General features: G+C 56.4%; 1 protein-coding gene across 1 annotated transcript; it reads right to left on the bottom strand.

Annotated features, from left to right (window-relative positions):
- Positions 1-1,750: 1,750 nt before the first annotated feature.
- On the bottom strand, positions 1,751-12,550 carry LOC102443930 (zona pellucida sperm-binding protein 1-like). The gene is made up of 13 exons (XM_075928397.1): positions 12,288-12,550; positions 10,713-10,834; positions 10,271-10,471; positions 8,518-8,980; positions 7,685-7,828; positions 6,685-6,869; positions 6,503-6,600; positions 6,089-6,216; positions 5,819-6,008; positions 5,581-5,731; positions 3,457-3,541; positions 2,846-2,963; positions 1,751-1,888 (listed from the first exon to the last, which is right to left on the bottom strand). The coding sequence occupies exons 1-12, from the start codon at positions 12,472-12,474 to the stop codon at positions 2,854-2,856; spliced, it is 2,064 nt and encodes a 687-aa protein (XP_075784512.1). The 5' UTR covers positions 12,475-12,550; the 3' UTR covers positions 1,751-1,888; positions 2,846-2,853.
- Positions 12,551-15,946: the final 3,396 nt, after the last annotated feature.

The following is a 15,946-nucleotide window of genomic DNA, read 5'->3' as shown; positions in this document are numbered from 1 at the left end:
GCACTGTGCAGGGGGCTATCACGTGGAAGTGGACAGGATCTTTTAGAGGTGGGACTAGATGCTGCCAGCTGTTAGCTGCTGTGCCAAGCCCCCAAAGCCAGTCTGGTGGGAACAGTGAAGACGGGGAGCCAGGTTTGGCCCCTATTCCTTTTCCAGAGCTCTCCCCGCCCTCCTCCCCTTCCCCCCCCCCCCGCCTTCTCTAGATACTGATTCGGGAGAAGTCAGGCTGTGCTTGTGGTGTAAGATCTTAGTTGTACAACATGCCAACTTCTGGTAGTTAGGTCCCCAGAGATAGTGAGCTGAGGTTGGCATACCACTGCCTCACATCACTCAGACTTACTTGTAGCAGCCCCTGCTGGACAAGTGGTACTGCAGGCCTCCTGTTGAGAAGAGTGACAGGTAGATGGGCTACAGAAAATGTATGCCTGAAATCCACAAGCAAGGAGCTAGTTAAGTGTGGCCAGGCCCTCCCAATGTACTGAGCCAGCTGCTGTGCAACTGCTGCCTCCTAGAGAAAACCCGCCTGTGACACATGGTTGGGGATGGAGAAGAGGCGCATTTACCCTAGTGCTAGCAGTCCTACTTTCTCAGACACGCCCCTAGCACAGATACAGGCGTTTCCATTGCTATGGCTAAGAGTTTAGGAAAAGCCTTCCCGTGAACTTCCAGGCAGTGGTGTGGGGTTATTGGAATGAGCAGGGATCTTGGCTGCCTGTTATTCAGTCAGGTCCCATTGCAGTTCTTGGGTGTGAACTGCAAGAACTGAACTCATGTCTAGTGATCTTTTAATACTCTTTAAAAAGGTTTAGTTAGTAGTTGGCTATCAGCCTGGGTTTTAGGGTTAGCTCTTAAGCCATATTCACCTGGCTGTAGGGCTGGCTTTTTGACGTCAGAAGAACCTTTCCATTTATAGGAAAGAGATTAGTAATTTATTTGGTACATGAATGAAGGCCTGAGGCTGGGTTCCTTAAAGGAACGGCTTTGTTTGCACTTCTGAGGCACCAGTGAGCCAAAGCAGAAGCTGTCTGGCTAAATCTCAGTGATGGAATTTCTGCCAGCTATTTATCTACCCCTTTTGCTTGAAGTGAATCCTAATTGAATGGCCTCACCTGGTGCCTACTGGGATCAGGCTCAGAAGCCTTAGACTCAGGAGAGAGATTGGCAGTTTTAAAAGGTTATCTTTCAGGACCAAGTAGGGAAAGTGGGGTTAAGCCTGTATAAGTGAGGCCAAACATGCCTGCACAAGGAGCCCCTAGAGACTGCACTGTGCAGGGGGGTATCACGTGGAAGTGGACAGGATCTTTTAGAGGTGGGACTAGATGCTGCCAGCTGTTAGCTGCTGTGCCAAGCCCCCAAAGCCAGTCTGGTGGAAACAGTGAAGACGGGGAGCCAGGTTTGGCCCCTATTCCTTTTCCAGAGCTTGTCTGAGGCTTGCCACTTTGGCACTATGCCCAGTGGAGTTGGGCTTAAACCTACCTGAGGACGGCTGGAGTCTAAGACATCCAGGGAGAGGTAGTTTCCATCTTAGACCCAGGCGAGGAAGGAGAAGTCTTATAGGTCCACCCAGCAGATTCTCTGGCTGCCCCTGCCCAATGCAGATCCCATTCTGGGCAGGGCCTAGAGCTTTATGCAGAAGAACAACTCAATCTCTTCAGAAGAGACAGCAGCTGCTGGCGGTAGGCTCCTTCCAGACAAAGTCCACCACACTCAGTTAATGTGGGTCACAATTTTATTTTCCTACTTGGTTTGACAGTCATGATGGAGGTGTTGGGATCTTGTCACCCGGCCCCTTCTGCAGAGCCGAGCCACAGCAATGAGGGAGGTCACTGCTCCCAGGGAGAGTGCACAGCCAGAAGCACAGGAGCTGGGTCCAGTCTGGAGGCAGGCTCTGCGGGAAGAGGAAGAGGGTGCTAGGCAATACAGTGGATGTGCGCATAAACGATAGTGCAGGCAGGAGTAAGGATCCCTGCCCTAAAGTTACTACTACCCATTAACAGTGGGTTGGGCCTTCTCCCCTTCCATGTGTTCTTGCACCTGACCAGCTCAGCGTACCAGGCAAGCATCTGCACTAGGGGAGACTTCTGTTCTTTGCAGGATTCCAGCAGAGGGCAGCACTGATCCTGCCTACACCAGGGCTCTGTGTCCCTGGCTTGCAAATCAAGGGGTTCATGCCCCAGTGGGCTTTGGCTTGCTTCAAAGAATGGGTTGACCCTCCATCCCTCACCACATTTTTTTTGGTGGGGGGGAGGAAATGGGATGAGGGAAGGTCTGATTCCCAGGAGTGGAAAAAGATAGTACAGCAGTCAACATAGCTGGGATTTTAACAGCAAGAATGATTGATCATCTGTGTGTTATACATTCCTGGGGCCACACATGGGCTACATCTACATTGGCAAGATTTTGCGCAAATACTTTTAATGCAAGAGTTTTTGCGTTAAAGTATTTGTGCAAGAGAGCATCTACGCTGGCACGTGCTTTTGCGCAAGAGATGCGCTTTTGCGCAAAACCATCCGTGCCAGTGTAGACGCTCTCTTGCGCAAGGAAACTCCGATGGCCATTTTAGCCATTGGGCTTTTCTTGCGCAAGAAATTCATGTTGCCTGTCTACACTGGCCTCTTGCACTAGAACAGTTGCGTAAGAGGGCTTATAGCTGAGCGGGAGCATCATAGTTCTTGCACAAGAAGCACTGATTTCACACATTAGAACATCAGTGTACTTGCGCAAGAATTCCCCGCCAGTGTAGACCGGCAATCATGCCAATGTAGACGTACTACAGGGAAAGTAGCGTTTCAGGCTACTACAAGTATCAATAAGACAAACAGCCAAGAACGGCAGGCCAACTCACCTGGGTAGTCAGACGTGCTCTCGGTGTGACCCAGGACTCTCCTGGAAGATCAGCGTTCCATGAGAACGCACTAGGTCCTGGGGCTCTGTCCCACTGCCAATATGCAGAAACCGGTGGCCTAGAAGATGGAGAGGAGAGAGAATTAGGGAGTTCTCTAAATGCTGCACCCTCCACCTGGTATTGGAGAGCTTTTGATGGGGCCACTCTAGTTGGCGTCTGCTCAGTATGTGTGGAGCAGTCCTCCTGAGATGGTCATTGGAGGGTTGGGATCAGGTGGGAGGCAGCAATTTTAACCCCCATTTGAAATCTGCTCTGGGGATTCTAGTGGCCCATTATAGTTCCTATGGGGGTGGGGAGAAGGGTGCAGTCACCAAGTAGATAACATCTATCCTGGGCACTTGCTTCCTATTGCAGAATGCACCGAGCCAATCTAGCAGATCACACTTAGCATCTCTGGCTGAGTTGACATTGCAGTGACTAATGGGACAGTTAAGGCACTGGGTGACATGCCCCCATGCTGTACCCAAATATTGAGGTGGAGAGGAGGAGTAGGGCGGAGCACTCAAACCCAGATCAATGGCAGACCTTGCCACTGGTACACAGAAACTTACTTATAGCAGCCCCTGATGGGCACATGGTCTGGCAGGGCTCCAGCTGGGAGGGGTGGCAGGCAGAGGCACTGCAGAAGAGGTACACCTGCAAACCACACAAGTGGAAAATGAATTCGTGAGCAGCTCTGAGCCGGCAAGTAGTAACGCTGGTCACTGGCTTCCCTGCACATAGGCAGCACCAAGGGAAGGAATTTGGATCTTTAGCTCCAGAACTGCTAGCTGCTCCATTTAAACCATGTGATAGGACTCGTGTAGCTGCAGTAGGGACAGTCTTCACGGGCCGCTGGTCATTGGAAAGCTGCTTCCCAGAATACACTCCATCCAGCAAAGGGCACTAGGTTATGTCCACAGTGAAGGAACCAGACATCTGGGCTGTGTCTACACTGGGCCACTTATTCCGGAAAATCAGCCGCTTTTCTGGAATAAGCTGCGAGCTGTCTACGCTGGCCCTTGAATTTCCGGAAAAGCAACGACGCTCTACTGTACAAAATCAGCTGCTATTCCAGAAAAACTATTCTGCTCCCGCTCGGGCATAAGTCCTTATTCCGGAACACTGTTCCGGAAAAGGGCCAGTGTAGACAGCCCAGTAGTCTTTTCCGGAAAAAAGCCCCGATTGCGAAAATGGTGATCGGGGCTCTTTTCCGAAAAAGGGCGTCTACATTGGCCACAGACGCTTTTCTGGAAAAGGGGCTTTTCCGGAAAAGCAGCCTGCCAATGTAGACGCTCCTTTTCCGGAAAAACTGAAAACGGAATAGTATTCCGTTTTAAGCAGTTCCGGAAATTCATGCCAGTGTAGACACAGCCCCCAGGTGTAGCAAATTTAGCATCAGGTGTGGTTAGCAAGTGGATACTCCCTCCAATGCAGGTGAAATCCTGGCAAGCATTATCCATTAGGTAGCTGGAGCTAGGAAGTTAACTGGGAGTCTCTGCATCTCAGATGTTCATCACTGTTCATATACAGCAGTGGTCCCCAACCTTTTTAACCACAAGATCACTTTTTCAATTTAGATGCAATGTAAGATCTACCTCAAACCCCACAACCCTTGCCAAATACCCAGGTTTCTTCCCCCCATTCTCTGAGATCCCTCCGCTGCTCCAGCCCTTCTCCGAGGCCTCACCCTGCTCGCTCCCCGAATCTCATTCATTTTCACCAGGCTGGGGTTGGAGTCCAGGCACTGGTCTTGGGCAAAGGGGTAGAGCATGTGGGAGGGGACACTCTGAAGGTAGGCTGGGTTCTGGAGGGGACTAAGGGGCATCAGCCTCTGAAACACAGGGAGGTGGGCTCGATCCCTATACCCACATGGGCAGCCAACATCTGCTGCCCCCGGGATGGACCTGGCTCCCGCATTAGGAAGGCAGGATAAGGGACCCGCAGGAGGTGGAGTGGGATCTCAGAGTTAGGGCATCAGCCTCTGGAGCACAGGGTGATGGGGTCGAGTCCTGCCAACACAGGCTGCCCCAGGGTTGCCAATACCTGGCTCCTGTATTAGGAAAGCAGGATAAGGGACCTGCTGAAGGTAGGGAGGTGGAGTGGGTTCTGGAGTGGCCTAGGGGATACTGCATTTGCCTGGGGAACACACACTGTGTGAGAGTGACAGAGATTTGCATTGCCAAGCTCCCACCATCCTCTTCTCTCTGTGTGGAGACAGGGTACAGGAGTGGGGGGAGAAGGACACCCTGACATCAGCACCCCCCTCTTCTCCCTCCTGCATGAGAAGCAGGAGGCTCCCAAGGGGAACTCCAAGGCAGAGAACAGGAGTAGAATGACAGTAGAGAAATAGGCAACTGTAGTGCCAGCTCTTAATAGCTTCCCGGCCAAACCAGTCAGGATCACCTGTCAGAGGCTCCAAGATCTACTGGTAGATCCCGATCGACTGGATGGTGACCACTGATATACAGCCTGGATCCAGCTAGTTAGGGGCAGTGTCCCTAAAGCAGCTATGATGCTGTTCCCATTTTGGGGGACGACTCAGTGCCAGATCCAAGCAATGGTCATTTAGAAGCACCAGAGACTGTGTAGAGACCCTCCCTCCCCCTCTGTTAGGGAGTCATCTAAATGCAAGGGTGGGGACAGTAGTTGGAGAGGGGCACAAAGGGTGCAGGTCACTGCCTGGCCATCCTCACCAGTCCATCAAGCACCATCTGGGAGGCAGAGTCCACAAAGGCAAAGGTGGAGAGGACGAAGCGCTGGTGATGGGTCGGGAAGGGCAGCTCAGAGGAGGCCGGGCCCACGGGCACAAGCTGGGTTCTGTAGTTGTCTCCCAGAAACGGGCACCTGGGAACAGAGGGGAAGGTTTAATTCTAAAAATCAGCTGGCCACTGCTCGAGCGCACCAATGATCCCTTCACCTCCGGCCACTCACCCGTCCACCAGGATGGGCCACTGTGGCTGCTCCAGGGGGTTCGCACTGGGGGTGGCCCAGCACTGGTGCAGAACCAGGACCAGGGCGGGGTCTGTTCTCTGCAGGATGCGAACCTCCACGTAGATCAGGTCTCTGAGCACCTTCAGCACAGGGTAGTCTCCCTCCTCAAAGTAGGATGTGTAGCTCAGGTCTGCAGGGGAGAGCAGAGCTGAGAGACTGGGGCCCTCCAGGGGCTGGGATCTCTGCCCTGGAGCGAGGGGGGCTGCCTACCTGTGGCAATGCGCAGCTCAAGGTGGAGGGGTCCTTCCTGGGTGACTGGAGCAGGTGAGGGGGGCAGGAAGATCTGAACCTGCAGTGGCAGGAAGTCACTGGCATTGTAGATGCAGCGAGCATGGAGGCTGCAGAGGAGAGAGCAGAGGGAGGAGGTTGGGGCTGATGCTCAGTGAATTCAGACTGAGCCAAGGCTGCGTCTGCCTGTGAGTTTTAGCACTGGAGACAAACAGAATCAGGCCCAGTGAGTGCCTGCAAGGGAGGCATTCAAAGCTGCTGGAAGGGCTGAGGCCCGGGTAACCCCAACGGAGGAAGTCACAACATCTCCCTATTCAATGAAGCAGCCTATTGCCTTCCCCTTCAGATACGGGGAAGGTTGGAATCATTTCTCCCACACTAGCCAGGCCAACTCACATGAAGGGGCTGTCCCGGGTGATGGAGCCACTTGGCCCCGTTCGGATGTCGATGCCAGAGATCAGCTGGTTCTCATAGATCAGTTTGTCCCCAATCACCTGGCAGGTTAGACATGGGGCAAATTAGTCCCCCAAGGCCCTTAGCAGAGCTCTCACTCTGGAGTCCTGGGGGCATCTCCTCACCTGAGCTGTGGTGCCGCACTGTGTGAAGGGAAAGTAGAAGATCACAAAAGCCTCGGTCTTCCTGATGGGCTCACACCCAGTCTGGGCGTAGGCTAGCCGGACACTGTCCAGAACGATGGGGTGGGCAGACATGTCCCTGGAGACCACCAGAATAAAGTGACCATCCAGGAGGCACTGAATAGTGACTGCAAGACAGGGGAGCAGGTTAAGTCCAGAGGACATAGGACAATAGATCTGGAACACTAAGGAGCAAGAGTCCTGGATCTCACCCTGGTTTTTATGGGCATTGTTGTTAAGGTGTGCATTAATACTTCACATGCCTTGCAGAGGAGGCACTTGAATCTGGCAGAACCAGCAGGTTCTGGGCCAGACTATCCCACAACGTAACTCCCTGGAGCTAGAAAATTGGGTTCCTAGTGAGGTGGCAGATATCGGTCATGTAGGATCCACATACACGGCCTTTTCCTTACTCTCAGATCTGCCAAGGCCAGACAAGGCTCACTGGCTGCTTTCTTCCAGAAAAGTCTCAAGGTCGGAGCAGCAAGGCCACTCTCCGGAAAGTAACCCAGTCTGCACACAGCTGACAGTGACCGCAGTCCGGAGTCAGGCCACATTGCAGGAGTTTCCATCGGAGGGAGTACTAGAGCAGAAGTTGGAGGGCAGCCTAGGTCACCATTTACTCACGTGGCGACCTCTCCTAGCAGGTGGCAGTGGTCTAGACTGGAAGCCCAGCCACAGCGCCAGCACCGATCGCGCCCTTGCAATGTGCTCTGTAAGCCGTCAAAATGAGGGGCACATCTAGTGCCGGGACCCGGTTCACACGGGTGCTTTACAGCACTAGAACGTGCTGCACTTGCTGGTGTGTGCACGCGCTTCCACGCTTGAGAACGTTTACTGCAAACGTGGCCTGAGTGTTGCCAGGCTTTCCGGGGCAGAGCACCCAGGCTCGGTCTCTCCCCACTTCCCCCCACACGAGCCAACATGGGAGCAGGTCTCCTACCTGTGTTGCCATAGTAGCAGGGAGTTGTTGGGTCCGTCTCATCGTAACAGCAGCCAGCCTGCACGCAAGCAGTGTAGTCTGAGGCATCCGCACAGGGGATCTTCCCAGCCCCCACACGGCACTGCTCCTGTGTGACATGGGCACCTAGGGCGGCAGGGCTGGATTAGGGATTGCTGTAGGTCTGCCCCAAAAGCCTTTGGACAAGCCAGCCAGTTCAGCCATTTGTGCACAACATTGCTCCAGCTGCCAAGTCCCCAACCCCTGAAATAGCCCAGTCATTCCACTATCGTCACAGCACAGCTCGGCCCAGACAGGCCTCAGAAAGGCGCAAGATGTGACCTGTCATCTTCTTGGCATTAAGCAAGGAGCCGAGAGAGTGTGCTGTGGGATCCCATGGCCCTTTTCTACTGTCATGTGGCTTCTCTCCCATCTCACAACTCTCCCCCGCCCTCCTCGCTTCCCCCCCCCCCCGCTTCCCCAACCACTCATTCTGAGCACAGTCCCCGGAAGGACACAAGCTGTGGTGCTGACTGACTTGCTGGACCCCTCAGCCCAGAAGAGCCTCGGTCAGCCTCCCTCAGGCATCCCACATTGCTGCCCGGATTGAGGCACATACAGCTCTGGCCGGTGCCCTAGCTACAGTGGCTGGGACTCCTGAGCCATTTTCAATTGCTGGGCCCTGGGGCAGTAGCCTTCTTCCGTATCTCCAGACCCTGTGGGGTGGGGGAATGGAACAGTGCCACCGAAGGCTGCCACACTGGATCATACATTCGCTAATGGGAAGCTGCATTGACCGCACTCTCAAATTCACTCCACTTAGAAGACAGACCTACCTATATTACTTGGGAGCACGGGCCCCGGATGCACCAGGCCAGGTGGGCGCACCAGGCCGGGCTGCGGCACGGACCCCGGGCGCACCAGGCCGGGCTGCGGCTCAAACCCCGGGCGCACCAGGCCGGGCTGCGGCTCGAACCCCGGGCGCACCAGGCCGGGCTGCGGCTCGAACCCCGGGCGCACCAGGCCGGGCTGCGGCTCGAACCCCGGGCGCACCAGGCCGGGCTGCGGCACGGACCCCGGGCGCACCAGGCCGGGCTGCGGCTCGGACCCCGGGCGCACCAGGCCGGGCTGCGGCTCGGACCCCGGGCGCACCAGGCCGGGCTGCGGCTCGGACCCCGGGCGCACCAGGCCGGGCTGCGGCTCGGACCCCGGGCGCACCAGGCCGGGCTGCGGCTCGGACCCCGGGCGCACCAGGCCGGGCTGCGGCTCGGACCCCGGGCGCACCAGGCCGGGCTGCGGCTCGGACCCCGGGCGCACCAGGCCGGGCTGCGGCACGGACCCCGGGCGCACCAGGCCGGGCTGCGGCACGGACCCCGGGCGCACCAGGCCGGGCTGCGGCACGGACCCCGGGCGCACCAGGCCGGGCTGCGGCACGGACCCCGGGCGCACCAGGCCGGGCTGCGGCACGGACCCCGGGCGCACCAGGCCGGGCTGCGGCACGGACCCCGGGCGCACCAGGCCGGGCTGCGGCACGGACCCCGGGCGCACCAGGCCGGGCTGCGGCACGGACCCCGGGCGCACCTGGCCGGGCTGCGGCACGGACCCCGGGCGCACCAGGCCGGGCTGCGGCACGGACCCCGGGCGCACCAGGCCGGGCTGCGGCACGGACCCCGGGCGCACCAGGCCGGGCTGCGGCACGGACCCCGGGCGCACCAGGCCGGGCTGCGGCACGGACCCCGGGCGCACCAGGCCGGGCTGCGGCACGGATCCCGGGCGCACCAGGCCGGGCTGCGGCTCGGACCCCGGGCGCACCAGGCCGGGCTGCGGCACGGATCCCGGGCGCACCTGGCCGGGCTGCGGCACGGATCCCGGGCGCACCTGGCCGGGCTGCGGCACGGATCCCGGGCGCACCTGGCCGGGCTGCGGCACGGATCCCGGGCGCACCTGGCCGTGCTGCGGCACGAGCTCCGGGCGCACCAGGCCGGGCTGCGGGACGAGCCCCGGGCGCACCAGGCCGGGCTGCGGGACGAGCCCCGGGCGCACCAGGCCGGGCTGCGGCTCGAGCCCCGGGCGCACCAGGCCGGGCTGCGGCTCGAGCCCCGGGCGCACCAGGCCGGGCTGCGGCTCGAGCCCCGGGCGCACCAGGCCGGGCTGCGGCACGGACCCCGGGCGCACCAGGCCGGGCTGCGGCACGGACCCCGGGCGCACCAGGCCGGGCTGCGGCACGGACCCCGGGCGCACCAGGCCGGGCTGCGGCACGGGCTCCGGGCGCACCAGGCCGGGCTGTGGCTCGAGCCCCGGGCGCACCAGGCCGGGCTGCGGCACGAGCCCTGGGCGCACCAGGCTGGGCTGCGGCACGAGCCCCGGGCGCAGCAGGCCGGGCTGCGGCATGGGCTCCGGGCGCACCAGGCCGGGCTGCGGCTCGAGCCCCGGGCGCACCAGGCCGGGCTGTGGCACTAGCTCCGGGCGCACCTGGCCGGGCTGCAGGACGGACCCCGGGTGCACCAGGCCGGGCTGCGGTATGGACCCCGGGTGCACCAGGCCGGGCTGCGGTATGGACCCCGGGTGCACCAGGCCGGGCTGCGGCACAGGGTCTGGGCGCACCAGGCCGGGTTGTGGCATGAGCCCCGGGAGCACCAGGCCGGGCTGCGGCACGGCACGCATGGTCTCCTCTGGCCTTAAGTCATGTTCAGTGGCCTTGGGGCAGATCATGTTCAAATCGTAGGCAGCAGCGACAGTCCCGGTGCTCTGCAGCTCCTCCACTCGGATCCTCAGGTGGTTCCGGCCATCCTGCAATGGCAGCAGCAGGGCAGTCAGTCAGCAAGGTTGTGTACTGGAGTGCCTGAACTGGTCATCTCCATCTCTTGACCAGCAGCTGGTGACAGCTATGTCCTGTGGAGCAGGCTGGGAACATAAGCTTTTTACAGGCCAGTTCCAAGGACTGTTTCCATGCTACTCTTGACAGCTGAGGCAAGGTTCCCAGCATCACCATCTTATTGCTAGAGACGTTTAGGAGCACCAAGAATCTCACCTTCCTGAGCACATGACAGCCGTTGTAGCCTGCTGAGAAGATCACAGAGCCTTCCCTGCCAGCAGTGACCCAGTGGAGGCAGATGGAGCAGTTGGTTACTTCAAAGGGAGTCCCAAACTCATCTGTGGAGAGAGTGACACACCCAGGATAGGTAAGGAAGGGTTAAGACAAGAGAGGAAGTGTAGACAGAGAGGGGAACTTTTGTTATGTCTACACTTGTGGCTTCTTGCACCAGAAGGAGCTGTCTACACTGCCCCTTCTTGCGCTACGCCGTTTTTCCTGAAAAATAACTGGCGTAACAGCATTGCGCAAGAGGGTTTTTCTTGCGCAAGAAGGGGCAGTGTAGACGGCTCCTTCTGGCGCAAGAGCCTCTTCCGCAAAAACGGCGGCTCATTAGGTCTGCAAATGAGGCCCGGCAATATTCCATGCTTAGCCTCATTTGCATATTTCTGGCGCAAGACGCCGTGAGTGTCGACATCACCTTTGAGATGTGGAGCTGGAGCCCCACGACTTTTTATTGCATCTGATCTAGGACTCCATCTGACCCCATCCCAAAATGCATGATCGTCTGCGACCCTAACATCATCCCAATGCAAGGGGCTCACAGCCAACAGACAGTGAGAGCCGGCTGGCCAGAGCAACTCAACGCTCCCAATTCACTCCTATCACAATCTGGATCTAAGTGCTGTCATGCAAGGCATGGCTAAACATGTAAATACACCGATCATTAGCACTATGGCACGCCAAGACCATTTTGAAATTAGAAATTACATTTTAAACGTTTATGCCAGGCCAAGCTGGAGTCACCCCTTCCCAGGGAAAGGAAAATGGTCTGCCACCCACGTGAGTCCACTCCTAACTCTCCCGAATATAAGAACTCACTGAAGATGCGGCTCCTTGTGTGAATGGGTCTGTTTTACTTTCAACCTGAATCGTGTCAGTTCTGCATTGGATGCCGAGTGCCCCTGCGTGGCGCTTGCAGAACACATGGTTGCCCGTTATCTTGCTGCGTGTAACCAGAGCTGATATGGGCCAGGCAGAGGCAGGGATGCAAGAAGCAGAGATGCCGAGCCACAGCTGTTTTGCACAGACACTGTGAGGCACAGCAGCAGAGCCAGTAAGGCAGCCAGGGTTACGGTGCAGACAGTGAAAGCCTCACACTAGTCTGGACTGCACCCAGAATGGGACGTGGCATATTGGGCACAGACAGCAGCAGAGGATGGGGAGTCCCAGACATATGCCGCCTCCCATACAATGCCATGGCCCTGTGACATATCACCCTCATCCTGCCAGGTGGGAGGCACAGTCAGGCCATTGGACAAGGCAAGGGGATTTGCAGGGGGGAAGGCTGACCGGCACCTTAGATGGAGAACACCTGCCTCCAGAAACCTCAGCATATGAGTGTCCAGCCAGACACCAAGCAGCGCTGGAATAGCTGCCTTAGGGAGAAAAGCAGAAGCTCCCACCGTGTAAGAGATTTCCAATAAGGCTCATACATCTCTATTGCACACGGAAGGGGGCAGACAAACAGGAGGCTACTTCACTTTCTCGAGAAGTAGCCAGGCAGCTACTTACCCACAACTTTGAAGCGGACGGGGCGGCCCTGGGTGGGAAAGACCAGCAGCTGCATCCCATAGTCTCCACACTCATACTCATACTGCAAGACAGAGAAACTGACCCCGTGCAACTCCCCCTGCCCCAGGGCTGCCCCCAGCAACCAAAGCAGCACTAAGCCCCCAATAAACCTACAGCCCCAGCCCATGGCTGAAGGGCACTCAGAAAGAAGCCCTGCCCAACAGCCACTTCTCCTAGCCAGGGAGGCTGTGGGACCTGGCTTTATAGGGTGAGCGGAGGGGCGTGAACCAGATGAGCAGAGAGGCTGTGCCTGGGCGCTGCTAGCTGCTGTGGAGGGGCCGGGTGAAAAGTGCAAAGCTCAGGGTGAAAGGGAAATGGAACCATTTCGGTCCTAACAACCCCTCAGCCCTAAGAGACCCCCTCCCCCCTCATTGAACCCGCCTGCCATGCTACATTTGGGGATCTCCCTGCCTCAGGACCCACCTCCCCCACTCTTCTTAGCCCTCTCCCTGCCCCTGGCTCTTGCGCTCTTCCCCAGGGTCCCTGACACCGTGGGGCATGGGCAGAGGGACGGGAAACATGGGCCAGGCATGTGCAAACACTTGTTCCTGAGAATGGGGACTTTAGACCTGCCCTGGTGCTGACGGGCGCCAGGCAACCAGCAAGCTTCCCCTGCAGCTCTGCCAGGGCCCTGCAATCCCGGCCTGCAGTGTCTTTCGCGAGTCTGGTCTCGGCTCCCTCTGCGCGGGCTCCTCCGCCGTGGCCTGGACCCCTTGCCCCATGTGCCTGTCTCCGGCTCGCAGTCTGACTGTCCCTGCTTGGGCCCAGAGAGGGGTTTCGGCTCCTTGATCGTCAGTGCTAAAGCCCTGTGAATCCCCCCTGCTGGTCCAGCCACTAGCGATGACAGACGCCCGTGTTCCCCTCACGTGGGTGACATGATCACTCTGGGTAGTCTGTGCAGTTCTGGACCTGGGTCTCTCTGGGGCTCATTCTAGTGCTTTGGACCCTCACTGCAACATTAGCGACACCTACCTCACCGTGGAGAGGGTCCGGTCCGGTCTGTGCTGGGGGATTAGCAGGGAAAACCCAGGTGGTCAGAAAGCAGCAGCGTTCATTCAGTAGGGGACGGGTCACCGCTCTCTCTGGAGCAGCTTTGAGCTGATGCTCAGGGATGGAGCCGGGACAGCGTAGGCTGCTGGAGGCGCCGTTGTTCTCGTGAGTTGGGACGCTGAGGCTCCGGTTACTGATGCTGCTTTTGGAACCGCTGTACGGTGCAGTGGATGGGCTGATGGTGCGGGCTGCAGCAGCTCATTTCTTATCAAGCTTCTCTCATGGACACCGGCAAGTCCCAGTTCCTCTGATGGCACCCTAGTGCTTAGTTGCACGAGAAATATGGAGACAGTATGAGAATAATTTCTCTTCAAGGAGACAGGTTAGATCTCCCCCTGTAATGTCTGTGCTATTTCCTGTCCTGCATTCACCAAGATGCAGGGCCCTCCCCCCTCTCCGGCACTTTGCATCTGTCCTCCCATCCCTAGGGCCTATGGCACCTTCCGTCACTGCTAAGTAGAGCAAGGAAATACTTTACAAGGTCTGCAGCCCTGATGCAATCACATTAGATTCAATGGAGGGCTAAGGGTTTGGGGCTGGTGGTTAGGGGTTCTTTACCACATTTACTTTTTTGTGTAGAGGTCCTCTTTCTTAAAATGAAATCCTGTGCGGATGCCAGCAAGTTGTCAGAGCCATTCTGATGGCTACCCAAAGTGTTGGAGCAAAGCTTTCGTGGGCAAACACCACAAAATGCATCTGACGAAGTGGGTCTTTGCCCACGAAAGCTTATACTCCAACGCTTCAGTTAGTCCATAAGGTGCCACTGGACTCCTCGCCGCTTTTGCAGATTCAGACTAACACGGCTAGCCCTCTGATTCTGATGACTGTATTTAGAGCATGAGGAGGTGACAGACAGAAGCAGATAAAATCCCTACCCAGATATCATGGCCGCTAGATTGAAGTGACTACAACTCAAGATAAACTGCAGTTGGAAGAAGTAGGAAGATTGTTTGAATTTGTGTTGAGTGAAGAAAGTTTAAGTTTGATTTTCCCAACTAGCTTAGAGTAGAGGAAAACTTCTGAGATCCCTCCCTAACCACAATAGAATTACTGAGCCTCAATGATGGTTTCCAAAGAGGAGCATGGATGCTTGGGATAGAGGAAGAATAATACTAGGCTGGATGAGAAGGATGCAATGGGAGAAAGGCACAAGAGATTGCTGTTGCCCCTCTGTCTTCTCAACTGCTATGTGAGATGAAGGCAGATTTTTGTGCTAATCCATCTTTCTTGGGAAGAAGCGTGATTTCATGCAGAGATGGTTAAATCAGTGCAAGGAGCTGCATGGGCAGTGGCAGAACATTTTTGTATGTGTTACAGCTTCTGCAGCAGGAAGTTCTGGTCTAGAGTGTTTTTCAAGCAAAACAGCACACAGCATAGTTGAGCAGCACTAAGGTGATATGTGAAGGCTCTTAGAGTGAAGATCAGGGTGTCTGATACTTTTTTTGGTCTGAGGAAGTGGGTCTGGCCCACGAAAGCTCATCATCTAATAAACCATCTTGTCAGTCTTTACAGTGCTACATAGTCCTGCATTTTGCTTTACGACTAACACGGCTACATTTCTATTACTATGGTAGTTCTGTCTTCTTCTAGACACATTACTTACATTAGGAGCAGCAGGATAGGGAAGGCGGGTCAGAGAAGTTGCACTAGACATCCAGCAGACAGAAGGCAATAGCAGCCGGGGAGTGGGGGAGGGAGATTTCTGAAGTCTGCCTGTCCGAGGGGACAGTGTGAGAGAAGAGCAGCAGTCAAAGGTGCATGCTGGAGTGGCAGAAAGAGTCAGGCCAACAGCAGAGGCTAAGAAAGAGGGTGGAGAGAACATTGTGCCAGAGGAAGCTGAGGTGCAGTTGTGGGGCATCCATGGAGCCTGGACTGAGTCTGATGTATGTAACCTCTAAACTACTAGCCTGTCAATAGGGGCTACACAAAAGGCAGCCAGTGACTGGAAGGACTAGAGTCAGCTCCATTGGGGATAATCAGGGATGGAAAGCAGCCAACAGAGGTGCAGTTAGCAAGAGAGAAGGACCAGAGGATGGTTACAACACAGTGAGGAGACAAAGGGCTTCCTTAAGGAGCCCTTGTGCAAATGATCATAGGACAATCTAGAGCAGAGGTTCCTAAACATCTCATGATGTCCCCCATTTCTGATCTACAGCTGCCTGCCCTTTTTCCATTGCTGGTACATTCTTCCTGCAATGAGGTAGTTCGAAATAGGGCTTTATTTTGAATGCCCATTTCACTGCCGCATGTAGATGCAGGCAGTTATTCTGGGCTTGTAAGTTCCAAAAAAATGGCTCCTGGCTGTGAAGATGCAAATTAAGTGTGGGATATTTAAATCTCAGGCTTGATTTGCCATTCTGAATGCCTACATTTGCAGCCCTATTCCAAAATAGGCTGCAAGCGTAGACATACCCTCTGTTAGCTGCTGTGCTAAGTATCAGAGGCCAGTGTCATAGGCCCAGATACAAGCTTGTGATCCAAGTCTGGCCTGTTCCTCTTCCAAAACTTGGCAAGCCTCAGACATTTTGGCATCATGGCCAGTAGAGTTG

Source organism: Pelodiscus sinensis, chromosome 4, assembly GCF_049634645.1.
Source record: "Pelodiscus sinensis isolate JC-2024 chromosome 4, ASM4963464v1, whole genome shotgun sequence".
NCBI lineage: Eukaryota > Metazoa > Chordata > Testudines > Trionychidae > Pelodiscus > Pelodiscus sinensis.
The sequence above is the reverse complement of the archived record's forward strand: the minus strand, read 5'-3'. Positions and strand labels throughout refer to the sequence as shown.